The 15,246-nt window shown below is 44.6% G+C and overlaps 1 protein-coding gene across 3 annotated transcripts in view; it reads left to right on the forward strand.

The window, feature by feature from the left end:
• The window catches only part of LOC126484515 (UDP-glycosyltransferase UGT5-like), a 155,346-nt gene extending 140,945 nt beyond the window's left edge, over positions 1-14,401 (forward strand). For all 3 annotated transcript variants that reach the window (XM_050108061.1, XM_050108063.1, XM_050108062.1), the window contains exon 7: positions 13,434-14,401. In XM_050108061.1, the coding sequence (XP_049964018.1) occupies positions 13,434-13,722 (289 nt within the window). In that variant the 3' untranslated portion in view covers positions 13,723-14,401. The remainder of the gene's footprint in view (positions 1-13,433) is intronic.
• Positions 14,402-15,246: the final 845 nt, after the last annotated feature.

Consider the following 15,246-nt stretch of genomic DNA (forward strand, 5'->3'; position numbering starts at 1 on the left):
TAGTCAAATTTTCATTGATACGCTGTAAAAGTTTTATGCGAATGACGACATAAGAATAGAACAAAATTTCTTCTTCACAAATGGCATTTATTACAATTCCTATAAGAAAGTTCCTGAGAGAGTAAAACTATATTGACTTGTAGTTAGTGTCGCTGTTTACGGCTGATTGATAATATACATGTTTCGAACTTGCGAGGAAATTACATAGCTATCAGATAAACATCTGCTCACAATTTCAAAATTACGGATGTAAGCACTTGTAATTATAATATTGAAATTTAATCAGGCTGCCTCCCTTAAACCACAAGTTCTTCAGCCACACCACAGTAACATGGGTGACACCTCATGCCTTTACATCAAAATACATATTTTAATAACTATGACTCTGTATAAAATAAATCTTTTCAATCCATCTCACTCTCACAATACATGTTCTTACAATTGTTTTCAAATATATAACCACATTATATGGTTTACAAGCGAAACATAAAAAGTTTAGATATTTGAAGACATAAAATTGATCCTAAGCTCTTGCGCTGCTGTGTCCAGAACATTTACGACCACTAGCGCCCCCTGGCGACATTGTATCAAAGTGCATCGGTTGCGTTACTTTACTCAAAGTGTACTGGCTTATTCAAATGACGCTTTGCACCTGTAATGTCGCTACAAGACACAAAACGTGCTTCGTTGATACGTTACAGTTCTTAATATTTTTTTTTGGACTCTGCACAGAGAGGCAAAGCATGCTCGAAAATTAATTGTTTTGGTCTTGTGTTGTGACTGTGTACATCACAGTTGAGCTGAAACAGTTCTGTTATCAACCATTAATCAGTAAATGTATTGTGAATTCTCTTGTAAGAGTTCCAAGATTCTTAAAAAGGCTTCTAGAACATGTATGGTGATCCACTTTACACAATATTTTTTCTGTTGAACAGACACTGCATTTACAACAAGTGCACTGCCCCACAGGATATTCGCACAAAATGGCTCTGAGGACTATGGGACATAACGTCTGAGGTCATCAGTCCCCTAGAACTACTTAAACCTAAATAACCTAAGGATATCACACACATCCATGCCCGAGGCAGGATTCGAACCTGTGACCGTAGCGATCGCGCGGTTCCGTACTGAAGCGCCTTGAACCGCTCGGCCACCGCGGCCGGCCTGATATTCGCACAAGACAACAGAGAGTGAAGAGAGATAACATAAGCCAACACTCTTGTCTTGTCTTGTCTTGTGAGAACAGTAATGAGACCGACAACAACGCTAGCGATCTGGCAACGCTGTGTTGTTCCACTTGTGTAGGCCAGTGTTTTCATCCCTTCCAGATGCTCAGTCCGAGTTTCAGCTCAGTACAGCCATCACGTGATTTCTGAGAGAGCCATCAGTGAAGTTATGTTTTCGTTGTCTGTTACGAAAATGGAACAGCGTAATTTAGAAGAACGCTATGCCAACAGGTTTTCTGTTAAACATGGGAATCCCTGAGTGTGGCCTATGGGGAGCATTCCTTATCAAGAGCACAAGTTTTCACTGGCACAAATTATTACTGTAAGCCAGAGAACACGTTGAAGATGAACGTCGCTCTGGAAGACCAACTTCAAAAACCGACGAAAACGTCGAATATGTGCGTGCTCTTGTGAGATCAGAACGACGTTTAACAATAAGGATGGTGACTACCCGTTAAACGTCGGCCGGTGTGGCCGAACGGTTCTAAGCACTTCAGTCTGAAACCGCGCTGCTGCTACGGTCACAGGTTCGAATCCTGCCTCGGGCATGGATGTGTGTGATGTCCTTAGGTTAGTCATTTATAAGTAGTCTAGGCGACTGATGACCTCAGATGTTAAGTCCCATAGTGCTTAGAGCCATTTGAACCTTTTGACCCGTTAAACACTTCCACTATACATCAAACTTAGAGCGAAGATTTGTGCTTGCGAATGATTTGTGCCAAAATGGTGCCGAAAACCTCAAAATTGAGCAGAAGGACAGTCGGAGAAACGTCTGCGTTGATCTCCTTGAGAGGGTTGCCAACGATGGTTCAGTCGTGTGTTCAGCAGTGATGAATCCTGGATTTTTCAGTGTGATCCTGAGACAAAGTGAGAAGTGGGATGCTGTGACATCTCCTCGATCGAAAAACGCTCGAATAAGCAAATCGAATATCAAAACCTTACAGCAGGGCTATCGTGCGTAAAGAATTTGTAACTCCGGGATCAGGAAAATTTGGAAATTTGTGATAAATTCTGTGGGACCAAACTGCTGAGGGCATCGGTCCCTAGGCTTACACATTATTACACATTACTCGAACCCCCGACGGGGGGAGCCATGCGAACCATGGCAAGGCGCACTAAACAGTACGGCTACCCCGCGCGGCGAAAGGGTCAGGGAAAAGATGAATCGCGCGAGACAGGACATGGCAGACAAGCGGATGCTACACCGTGACAACGCCTCATGTCACAGGGCCACTTCTGTCAACGAAGTTTTGACCTCAAAAGGCATTCCTGTTGTCCCACAGCCCACTTTTCACCTGATCTGAGTCCTTCTCACTTTTTTCTTTTCCAGACGCTTCAGAATGTCTAAGAAGGCCGTCATTTTGGGTCTCTGGAGAACATTCAAAAGAATGTGGTCGGCATGTGAAAGGCCCTATCAGTTGAAGCCTTTCAGTGCTGCTACCGAGACTGGGAGCAACGACTCGTCCAGTGTATAACTGGCGAAGGGAACTACTTTGAAGGGGACAATACTGTTGCTTGAAAAAAAATTAAAATGTTGTAGATACAAAATCAATTTCATTGCATTTCTGACACACCTTGTTAGATCGACAGCGTATGAGATGGCTGTAAGGGGATAGCATGCTGAACTGAGTTTGATCAGTTTACCCATGTTTTGCCTCCATTTTAACTTAGCTGATTAATAGGTCTGGGGCATATTACACGTATCAGGTGGCTTCACGGGTACTGGGGGCTGTGTGGCATGGAGTTAGTGGTTTTCGACGTCAGAGTGTAGTGGGAAAGTAGAAAAAGGGCTTCAGTCTAAGAGGCAGCAGAGGTCCAAGCACTAATAGAAAGCACTAAAACTCAAATCGTTGTAGGCACTGGAAGCTGTCTAAAAACGGAGATGAACTGAGCCCAACTTTTTACAAAGGACCTTACGGTGTGCAGTAAGAATACAGTAAATTCAGTTGGTGGTGGTGTGTTTGCTGCTCGTAGAAATAGTTCATCCCGTACTGAAATAGAAATAAATAATTTCTTTGAGTTAGTATGGGTAGAGGTTTCATTCGACAACTAGAATAAATTAATAATTGGTTCCGTTTACCGACCGCCTCCTCCCCCTCCCCTTCTCGAAACGTTCAAAGAAAGCTAGTTTAAAGCCAGTGGTAGGCATAAAACATCGTCCGAAATTGTTCTAAATGCTTTCTCCGAAAAACTATTTTGAGCAGGTAGTCGGAGAAGCCCCCTGACTGTTACAGCGCTGCTGAGCTGGCACTTGGGCAAGGGCAGGCAGTTCGCGCCTACTTTCCACTCTCTAACTATAAGAACTAATTCCCGAGACGCGAACTTGCAAGAACCTGCCACTGATCTTGCAGAGGCTATTTCTCACTCGAAAATTTAAAATAGCTGCAGAAGTGATGCACTGCTAGATGTACGCTTCCTCTAAACTCCTCTTTACGTTAGAATCTTCAATTATACCCACTTATATTTTTCTGTACGTTTTCTACTGTCATCTATTCACTGTCAGTAAACGCTGTTCTCTTGGTCTGTTCTGGTATTTTACCCTTGCATCGGTCCACTTGTCTAAGGATTATCAAAACAATTTATAGACTGCTGGGGCTATTAAAAACGCGGCGTATTATAATAAACGTTATGCCGACGTGTTGTGTACTACAAGCTTGGATACGCGAATTATCAGCATCTCATCGCAGCCCCACAACTTAGTTAGCAGTAAGATCATCTACGTTCTTTATACTGTATAAGTTTCTCATTTGTAAATCGCACACGAATGTTGTCTTTTTGTGAGAAGATTGTTTTATGCCTCGAGTAAGAAAGACGAATGTCTAACATGGCACACAGTAACATATCATCGTCATTTACTGTCGTTCCTGGCACTGCAAGCTGAAGGGCGAGCAGTGTAGTTGTATGCACTGATGAGCCACAACACTGTGACCACCTGTATAATGGCTGACATGTCAACCTTTGGCACGGACAACAGCAGCGACGCGTAGTGGCCTGGAGGCTTCGGGGCCTCTCTTGGCAGGTCGCTGGAGGGAGCTGGCACCACGTCTGCACACATCAGTCACCTGATTGCCCCAAATTCCGGGGAGCAGGACGATCAGCTCTCGTGCCTCATACGATCGTATCCCAGATGTGTTCGATCGGGTTCATACCTGGCGAGCTGGGGGCCAGCACATCAACTAGCCACTATGTTCCTCGAACCACTCCGTCACACTCCTGGGCTTGTGACATGGTTCATTATCTTGTTGAACAATGCCACTGCCGTCGGGAAACACGACCGTCATGAAGGGGCGTACGTGATCTGCAACCAGTGTCCGATACTCCTTGGCCGCCTCGGTGCCTCCACTTCACCTGTGGTTGCCCACGTGACTTTCCCAGAGCGTAATGCAGTCGCCGCCAGTTAGTCTCCGTCCCCAGTACATATGTCGAGGAGCTGTTCCCCTGCAAGACGACGGATCCGCGCACTCCCATCGGTACGGTACAGAAGGTATCGGGATTCGTCAGGCCATGCGACGCTCTGCCACTGCGCCAACGTCTTCCAACACCAGACAAGTCGTGCAGTTTCCGAAATGCTCGTGCCGAGCCTCCGGGCCACCACAACCTCCCCTCGGTCAGACTCAGATAGATCGCGCACCTTCCCTATTTTACACACGGACAGCACGTTCACTGATACTACGTCCGGCTGGCTGGCAGTCATTCCTCTCCTCGCGACGCTGCTGTCGTCTCCACGGGTCTGTATCGACAGTATGTCGCTGATCGTAATGTTCTGGCTGTTTCCCAATAAAGTTGGTACCTGCATGTCAGACGTGTACGCTACGGGTTTATAGGAGATAGTACAAGTTCGTGGGTCTTGATTAATTCATATGTCTTGTCCAGTAGCCTGAAGCTGAAACCATTTAACTTTGAAATCGATAGTGTGTGAAACAAACATCAACAGATACAAACAAACAAAGTGGAAAAATAAATTGTTCTTCATCAGCAGAGGATCTACACTGTCACCTTTCAATTGCCTTTTTTGTGTTTGTGCGTGTGCATCTGTGTGTATGTGTGTGTGGGGGGGGGGGGGGGGGGGGAGGGGCGGGGGAATTAAAAAATTTGTTGATGTGGACGCTGGTTCTGATCCTGTTCAGACGGATGGGCTGAGTGGTGCTGGTGATTGATAAGTTTTCTTTTAGTTGAACGAATTGAGTAAATGGATGGTTGTGAGGCAAGGAAAATAATATCGATATTACGAGCTCGATGTTAGTCGGTTGGGAAAGTTATATGAGTGGTACGTGGGGGTTTCATTTAAGAAACCAGTAGGTGACTTTGGATAGCTGGTTCTGCATTTAGGGAATGGACAGGATACTAAGCGACTGTAGATGGGTGGAACGATAGATCTCTCGAATTTCTGTATCAGGAATCAGTTGCCTCGATATAAAATGTAGACAGTGGAAAGGTGAAGAGAAAGCCATAATAGGGTATTTCAGAAGTGATGGTCACTATTCTGGGATACGACAGCAATGATAATTCGAAACAAAAAAAGTCAAGTCAACACGGGCTCTAAAACGTATACGTGAAGACCTGTGAGCAGCTCTTGATCTTCGATACTGTGAAACAAATCTCTTCTACTGCAAGCTCTTTGTCTTCCATATTTTGGGAAATGGTAGCATGGACCAAAACAAGAAAAAAACGCATACCTTAACAGCTGTCAGCACTTGTTCATCTTCGCTACTTTGACACAGCTCTTCTAATGAACAAGTGTTCATAATTTCTAAGGCATGCATTTTAGGGCACATATTTACTGGAATTTTTTCTTGTTTTGTCAGTACTACCCAAAATATGAAAAGCAAAGAGCTTGCAGTAGAAGAGATTTGTTTCACAGTATCGAACATCAAGAATTGCTCATAGTTCTTAAGGTATGCCTCTTAGAGACCTTGTTTGCTTGAATTTTTTTGTTTCGAATGATCATTTCTGTCATATACCAGAATACTGAGCATCACTTCTGAAACACCCTGTATACTGAGAGAGACCGGTAGCCTTTCTGAGTCAGCCAAGAATCTACTATCAAGTTTATAATATATTTACTATTTATAAATATAAGCTGGGAAACTAAAGAGGAAAGGGAATTTAATCAACAACCAATAATGTATACGAGAGATGGCAGGCGGATCCGGAAGGCGAGACACAGAGCATAATTGTCAGACTTGCAAAAGGGGCAGAATTTGAAAGGAATCGCAATTCAAGCGAAGTGAGAAAATTTAAGGCTACGTTGGACATAGCTTTCGTCGACATTTATCTTGGGCAGAGGATTTAATCTCTAGTTACGGCCTGTTAGCATTTTTGACCTATCGTATGCTTCTGTTGGATTGTTAGCGATGTTACTTTCCTGTCAGAGTGCAGTCCAAAATTAGTTACAGATACTGTAGTGGTGACTAATGTATCCGTTGGCTGTTGTCCGATATTTCGTGCGCTTCATTGTCACCAGATATACACTATAATGTGAAATTGTTAAAGCAGAGTAGCTGTTGGATATTTGTGAACATTGAAGAGTTGGATGAAGGACCATTAAAGCAATTTGTCTTACTGCAGCGAGTCGACTTGGCTTGGTGGCTTCGCCGCGCGGGATTAGCCGAGCGTCTAGGGCGCTGAAGTCATGGACTGTGCGGCTGGTCCCGGCGGAGGTTCGAGTCCTCCCTCGGGCATGGGTGTGTGTGTTTGTCCTTAGGATAATTTAGGTTAAGTAGTGTGTAAGCTTAGGGACTGATGACCTTAGCAGTTAAGTCCCATAAGATTTGACACACGTTTGAACATTTTTGCTTGGTGGCTTAAGCGTAGCAACCATGCGAAAAGTATATAGTAGTTTAGGTAGAACATATCCTAAGGACATTCCTGCTGACCAGTGGAAGAGTTGGTATAGAGAATGTTGCTGTAAGCTGGAAAGGAAGCAGTAGTTCGTCCTTATTGATTGGAAGTGCGTAAATAGGAGAACAAAAGGCTACATACGGTTAAAAGATTTCTAGTAAAAGGGTGGGGAGTGGAGTTCATTCAGTTGCTAGAGCAGGAGGTGATTTATGATCGGGGGCTTATCATGGACGGAATATCTTGGACGGTAGCTGCAATGGGTTTTAAGAAAGAACAAGTCCAATTGAAGGTGTTTTTATATTCGGATGGCAAGGATAGATTCATGACTCTCGGTGAAGGTGGATAACAGCCTAGTGAGGCTGTAAGGAAACTTTTCAAATGGCATTTGACATGTTACGTTAATTGAAGTGGACATAGTTCCTGTCAGAAACCACAATGGTAGACGAGCTTATAAAAATACTTATGTGAAAAAGGCTTGCAAAAAAGGGCTAACGGCGTCTTTTCAGGTGGTAGTAAGTAATAAAGCCATGACCAGTAATAGTATTGTGTACCTTTCTTGTTTCTTTGTCTACAGTTGTTGTTTTGTGTAAATATTTGAAAATACAGGCAATTGCATTCCTCAACATAGAAATGAGTCCACTGCAGTGCACTTCAGCGTTTAAGAATTTTTACAACCTACGAGACTACTTTAAAATACAGGTTAAAACTGACGTCCTGCAATGTATAAAATGTTGTTGGTGAATATGTTTCCTGCTGGTAAATAAGCGACTGCTCGAAACAGATGTAGATGAATGGGTGGGAAGTGAAATAATACAGGTCGCAGGATTCTGGTGTATGAGCGGCGTCCAGTAAGTAACACAACACGTATTTTTCTCGGCCAGTTTCGGTTGAAAAGATGTGGAATTTGTTGTGGGACATGGTGGAATGTTGCCGCTTCAGCCCATATAGTTCCACGAAGTTCGGATCGGTCACGGCGTACAAAATATCGTCTGTGCATTCCAGGCAGACAGCTGTCGTCGAGTTATTTTCTTTTGACAAACTGTCAGAGCACCCAGATATTCATAGGCGCATGCAGACTGTCTACGGAGAACTGGCAGTGAACAAACGCATGTGAGTCGTCGGGCGAGTAGTCTGTCACTATTGCAATAAGATCGCGCAAATCTATCCGATCTCACGCGTGGCGGCCGGCCGTACACGGCTATGACTCGTACAGTGTTGGAGTGTGAAGACGCCACCATTCGAGGTGACGGACGGATCACAGTCAGACACCTGGCTGCTCAACTGAACGTCTCTGTCGGTAGTTCCGAAACAGTTTGGGTGCACAAAGATGTGTGACCAGTGGGTTCCTCGGCGCCTGACAGGAGGTGGAACCACTGCGACGGTCTCCTGGGACTCTGGAGAGGTTAGTTATTCTGCCTGGTGACCTCCCTCACGGTGCAGCGATCAACTGTGAAGCGTACTGCGCTGCCCTCAGGAAACTGAAGAAACGACTGCAGCGTGTTCGTTGTCACAAAAATGCAAACCAACTTCTCCTTCTCTTCTCCCTGACGGCGCAAGGCCTGGTACAAGTGTGCGCACTCGAGGGGAGCCCGCGAAGCGTCCCTGGACTGTGCTTCCCCGTCCTCATCTGGGTGTGAGTGCTGGACGCACAGTTACTCGTGCTTGGAGGGTTAGGTAGCAGGCCACTGGTTTAGCGAGGGGCCACGAAAGCAAGTGCTATAGCTGGTAGGAAGAGGAAGGAATGGAACAGGAATGAACGGCTGTTGTAACACTTCAGCAGAGACGCGGTAGTTGTGAAGGTTGGACGAGAGATGGGAACCAGTAGTACTCTGCTTGTCGAGTTTACAAGTATATGCGGAAGTTAAACGGAGGAGGGAACGCGTGGCGAAATTGATCAAAAAGTGACATTTTCCGATTATTGTCTCTTAATAATATTTGATCCCTCCTGAATAATTTGATGTGTCATTTGTCGATTAATTCCAGTTGGAAGTATAGTTGTTATTATTGCAAAGTTAATAGCGCAAGTGTAAAAAAAATTCCTCTCATTCTGCATTGACTTCCTTAGGTATCTCTATCTCCGGAGTTATTAAGTCTACAACGCTGTGGTTTTCAGCTCTTTATTCGTTGTATTCACGTTAATGTTCGCGTTAAGCGGTTGGTTGCAGTGTGTAAACAGAAATGGAGGTATTGCACGTGCATTTTCTGGAGTTACTTTGTGGTTCTAGTTTTTTTTTAGGTTTTGAATTGTAACTATAGTGCTTTGGTGTGTTATTACATGTTCTCAAATGGTTCAAATGCCTCTGAGCACTATGGGACTCAACTGCTGTGGTCATCAGTCCCCTAGAACTTAGAACTACTTAAACCTAACTAACCTAAGGACAACACACACAGCCTTGCCCGAGGCAGGATTCGAACCTGCGACCGTAGCAGTCGCACGGTTCCGGACTGCGCGCCTAGAACCGCGAGACCACCGCGGCCGGCTTACATGTTCTCATACCCGTTTTGGATAGGGTTGTTTCAAGAAGCGACGTTGCCACGGAAATGAACATACATCTGAAGCACAGACACACGATAAGAAGAAGCCCCCTACTTCTTCGAAGAGGAATGGCAATAAGACATCTGCTGCTGTGCTGACGTTGCTGCTAGTGGAGAAAACATTGACGTTGATTTGGTGGACCGTGTTCAAAAACGGATGGGAACATGCCTTCGACAATTGAAGCAGACAAAAGGAAAAGAGAAGTAATCAGACGGAAAGACTCTAAATGGCAAAGGAATACATTAATAACTCCAGCAATATTATGGAATGGCAATGAGAAAGAATACACACGATCTGCAAGGGATGAAAAGAGCAGTGTGGGCTACATACGTCCACAAATTATTCACTGATGATACACCTATACATGGTCTTTGCCCACCTGGTGCTGATTCGAGGTGCAAGTACCGCAAAGCTCAGGCAGCGCGTAGAGAGGGGCAGTCTAGGCACAAAGACAGCATACAATCTGCACTGATGGAAGCTATTAAACCAATATACGAGTATAGAGAGCTAGCTCATCCCGACGTTCTTTCCAAATGTCTCCATAGTCGAACGCAAAATCCAAATGAGTCTTTTTCACTATTGTCATTTGGATCCGCGTACCAAATCGTCTTTGTAGGAATGAAAACTCTATGAGTGTTAGCGACGCTGTGTTAACGTTTAATTATGGTAATTAGAGAAGAATTAGGTTACTAGAGCAACTTGGTACTACTGCAGGAGCCAACACACTGCAAGCGTTGCAGCGACAGCGAATGGATCGGCTTAGGATTATGAAAGCCTAGCGTGCAGTAGAAGAAATGACTAATGAAGGAAGAAGCAGGAACAGAAAGAAGCTTTTAGGTTTGCAGGATCATCAAGAGCAGGATCCAAATAATGCTGATTATGGACCTGGCTGTTTCTAGTTGACATCGAATGAAAACTTCATTTCCGGAAAATGAGTTTTTTTTTATATATTTGACCCATTAACTCAGGAACTATTACACATACGTATATCTGATTTTATACTATGTTACCTCTTAGTATACTGCTACTGCTGCTGCTGCTGCTGAACCACCAAAACATTTGCAGAAGGAAAAATGAATTTAAAAAATAATTGAACAAAATTTTTAAAATATTTGTCGGCATATTATGATTCTGGTTCAGTAACCAGAAAAGGAGTGAAACTATACTTTCCAAAAATTCCAGATCTCTGTCTGTCAAAGGTTCTGAGATAATGGCTCATCAATATTGCGAATTAGAAGGAACCTTTTCCTTTTTATGCACGCACGTGATAATGTCGCTCTCCCACATGCTCATGTCACAGCATGACGAAACCAGTGAGGTAGAAAAAGCATAAATAACCCGTGCTGCTTCAGATCGCTTTCAAATTTCGACGATTGGTTCTGAACGGTCAGTAGTGGTTGCAACCTGTACACGAGAGCTAAATTTGCTGTCGCGCTGTACTCCAAAGTGGTGCGATTACGCTCAACGGCCATGCAACTCCACAACGAGCTTACAGTAGGGTACAACGATCCGAGAGTGTCAGCAGTGTCAAAGCTTGTCCAGAACATCTTCCTGCTGTTCGTCGCTCTGCTAACAGTCGTTTCTGACAGCGAAGTGTGAGGGCATCGACGCTCCAAGGAAAGGAGTGGCTTCATTGTCGCCCTTTATGCCACCCCCTAAGCGGCGGTTTGTCTGAAATGTTTTCATCGGCAGTCCATACTAAAAACGCACGATTTCAACGCTCGACGTCGCGGTTCTGGCCACCATTGCAGAGACGTCAAAGGAAGGGGCTAAACGTGGGTAAGAGGGGCTGTGACGACCTTCTCGTCGTGTGGCTCCCCGGCGGTGGCGTTGGGCAGAATTCTGACGGACTCTGGTGGCGGTGCGGTGCCGTCGACCCGCCTCACCTGCCGTCGCTGTCTGAATCGTCGCCGAACCCGAGGGTGACGTCGAAGGGCGTCACGGTTTTCCACCATTACGGAGGAACGTTGTGGGCAGCTTTGAGCCCAGTTCCAGACCTAGGCGTCACAACGTGACGTTCCTCTTCATTGGAATTCAGGAATATTTACGTCGCCTTCTTAGGTGAAGGATTTTCGGAAAACCGTGTTTAATAATTCTACTTTAGTGGCACTGTCATCAGTGACTTCACCGTTGTTATCGTGCAGCGAACGTATTGATTGTTTCTTGGCACTGGTGTGCTTTATGTATGACCAGAATCTCTTTGGGTTTTCTGCCAGATTCCGAGACAGAATTCCAGTGTGGAAATTATTAAAAACATGTCGCATTGAAACACGCGCTATATTTCGAACTTCTGCAAAACTTTGCCTATCTTGGGGATTTTGCGTTCTTTTAAATTGGGCATATTTTTTCCGTTGCTTGTGCAACAGTCATCTGACCCGTGTTCTGTACCATGGGGGATCAGTACCATCACTTATTAATTTATGTGGTATATATCTCTCAGTTGCCGTCGATACTACCTCTTTGAAATCATTCCACAACTTTTCTACACTTACATCATCAGATCGAAAGGAGTGGACACTGTCTCCTAAAATGTTTTAAAAACATTTATATCAGCTTTTTTAAATAGAACTACTTTACGTTTCTTTTTTATGTTTGTGGGTGTTACGGTATTCAGCCTACCAGCAACTTCCTTATGCCCGCTAATCCCGGTATCCTTCATGATACTCCCTATTTGTGCAGGATTCTTTGTTGTAAGAGGTCAAGTATGCTTCCACAACCACATACGCTTCGAGTGGGCTCATGAAGTAATGGTTCAACTAACTTTCTGAGAAACCATTCAGTACACTCTCGGATGTCGTTTTATGCTTGCAGCCCGGTTTAAACGTATAATTTTTCCAGAATATCCACGGTACATTGAAGTCACAAGCGACTATGAGTGGGGTACCTATTTAAAGTGACACTCAAGTTTTCTTTGAACTGTTCAGCAACTGTATCTTCTGAGTCGGGGGTTCGGTAAAACGATCAAATTAATAGTTTAGTCCGATTGTCAGGTATAACCTCTACCCATACCACTATTTCACAGGAACTATCTACTTCAATTTCACTACAAGGTAAACTACTTCTGACAGCAATAAATTCTCCACCACCAATTGTATTTAATCTATCCTTTCTGTTAGATCGTTTGAAAAAACTTCGGCTCAACTTATTTCCGGCTTTACCCAGCCTTCTGTACTCATAACTATTTGAGTTTCAGTGCTTTCTATTAGGGCTTCGAGCTCTGGTTCTTTCCCAACACAGCTACGACAATTTACAACTACAATACCGATCGTTTCTACGACTACCTTACTGTGTTTTGCCTGCCCCCTTTTAGGTGGACGACCTTTCTGTGGTTTCCTGACACCCTCTAACCTAAAAAAACGCCCAGTCCCTTCCAGACAGCCCCCGCTACCCGTGTAGCCGCTTCCTATGTGTAGTGGACTCCTGACCTATTAAGCGGAACCTGGAAACCCACCACGCGATGGGGCAGGTCAAGGACACAGTCTGTTCTATCGACGATGCTGCAGACGGTGAGCTCCGCTTTAATCTCGCAAGCAAGATGGTCTTTACCATTTCCACTATCCGCCCGAAACCAGAGAGAATCTGCTCCGATCCTAAGCGACACACGCCATGAGCCACCACCTGCAGTTGGCTGCACCCTGTATTCCTCGTCGCATCTGGAACCCCCCCTTTCCACATCCGCAATGACTGCCCCCGGAATGCACACGGAGTGCGCACTGGCTTCGTTCCCCTTCTCGGCAGCCACGCTCCAAAGGGGCCCCATTACGCGCCTAACGTCGGAGCTCCCAACTAGTGTTACTAATGCTAGTACCGACGCAAATACTGTGCTGCAGGTACAGGGAGCGTGCTCGGCAGCTGGCGGTGCTCTTCCGGGACCGGCCGCGGCCGCCTCTGGAGGAGGCAATCTACTGGCTGGAGTACGTGCTGAGGCACCGGGGGGCGCCGCACCTGCGGTCCGCCGCGCTGGACCTGTCCTGGCACCAGCACCTGCTGCTCGACGTCGCCGCCCTCATGGTGGGGGCGGCGGCCGCCGCGCTCGGCCTGCTCTGCCTGCTCCTGAGGAGGGCTGCCTCCCTCCTGCCGAGGGCCTCCACGGGCGCACCCAAGCAGAAGGCCAGCTGACTCACAAGCAGCGCGCTACTCCGACTCTCCACCTTCCTGTCGCAACTTAGAGCTTCACATTTGGTGGTGCACTTAGTCACTGAGTCATCCTATCACATGTATTATACAGACTTCACGGTAGTATAGCGCAGAATAGATACATACCTAATGGAATAAATAAATCACACATAAATGTGTACATAATGTAGACATTGTTTTCTTAAAAGTATTCCAGAATGACTTTTCCCCAAATCGAATAACGCAGCAGACATCGAAATGTTTCATTATCAGAGCACATGACCAATTTCCTCTCTGTATTCCCCCCCCCCCCCCCTCCCCTAATCTTAGTCCAGTCAGAGGTTCTGCTCATCAGCTGCTGACCTGTCATCGATGAAACCTTAAATCCCAATTCCATTCCTTCCTCTGAGAAAGACTGCCTCACTATATTTTATATATCATATAAATAGAAAACGACTTCGAGAATACGCATACCTTAGAGTGTTCTGGTGACTGTATCTATGATAGCTTCGAAGCCACAGGGTATTGCCTTAACAGACAACTAACTAGACATCATTCCTCAGGTTGCGTATTTCTACTTCTGTATGTAACGAAATAATAAGCAACCACTTGTATAAGGGTGGATATAGTACTGTACTGTTCTTGTTAGATAGTGAACCGTCACTTCACTTCATTGTCATAAATAAATATTGTACGAATAAAAATTGTATTGCGCACATTTATAATTAACCCTTTTCACAACAATATATGCCATATCTCGAGAGAAGACAGTATAGAACTGTACGACTCATTCTTATTAAACTTGGTGCACGGATTTCTTCATAAGGTGTTACGACAATCAGATTAAAAGCAATTACTTTCATCGCAGTTAAAGACCACTTGCTGTTAATCCACACTGTTAATTTATTTCAGAAGCAGAGAACGCAGTAGAAAAGTTCCTCGCGAGCATTGTAACAACGAATATGATATCTCTCTACTATACTGATTTAATTGCTGTTGGTACAGTTTCACGTTTATATGATTTATCGACCTAGAAAAAGGGTTCGACAATGTAAAATGGTACAAGATGTTCGAAATTCTCAGACAAAAGGTACAATCTATAATATGCTATACGTAACATAAAAACAGAGCAAAGAACTGTAATGGAAGGCTAAAAACAAAATGCTCCCATTAGAAAAGGTATAAGAAATGGAGGTAGGTTTTCCTTTACTGTTGAATCTATACATCGAAGAAGAAACGACAGAAATAAAAGAAAGGTTCATGAGTGGGATGGAAATCCATGGTGAAAGACTGTCTATCACGAGACAGACTGATAACATTGCTACCCTCAGTGAGAGTGACAAAGAATGGCAGGCTCTGTTGAATGGAACGAGCACTCTAACGACCACACAACACAGTCTGAGAGTAAACCGAAGAATGACAAACGTAATGAAGAGTAACAGAAACGAGATTAGCATTAAATTTATGAAAACTGGAAACCACAAATAGACGAAACTAAGGAAATCTGCACGTGACAAATGAGAGATG

The sequence above is a fragment of the Schistocerca serialis genome, chromosome 6, assembly GCF_023864345.2.
Source record: "Schistocerca serialis cubense isolate TAMUIC-IGC-003099 chromosome 6, iqSchSeri2.2, whole genome shotgun sequence".
Taxonomy (NCBI): domain Eukaryota; kingdom Metazoa; phylum Arthropoda; class Insecta; order Orthoptera; family Acrididae; genus Schistocerca; species Schistocerca serialis.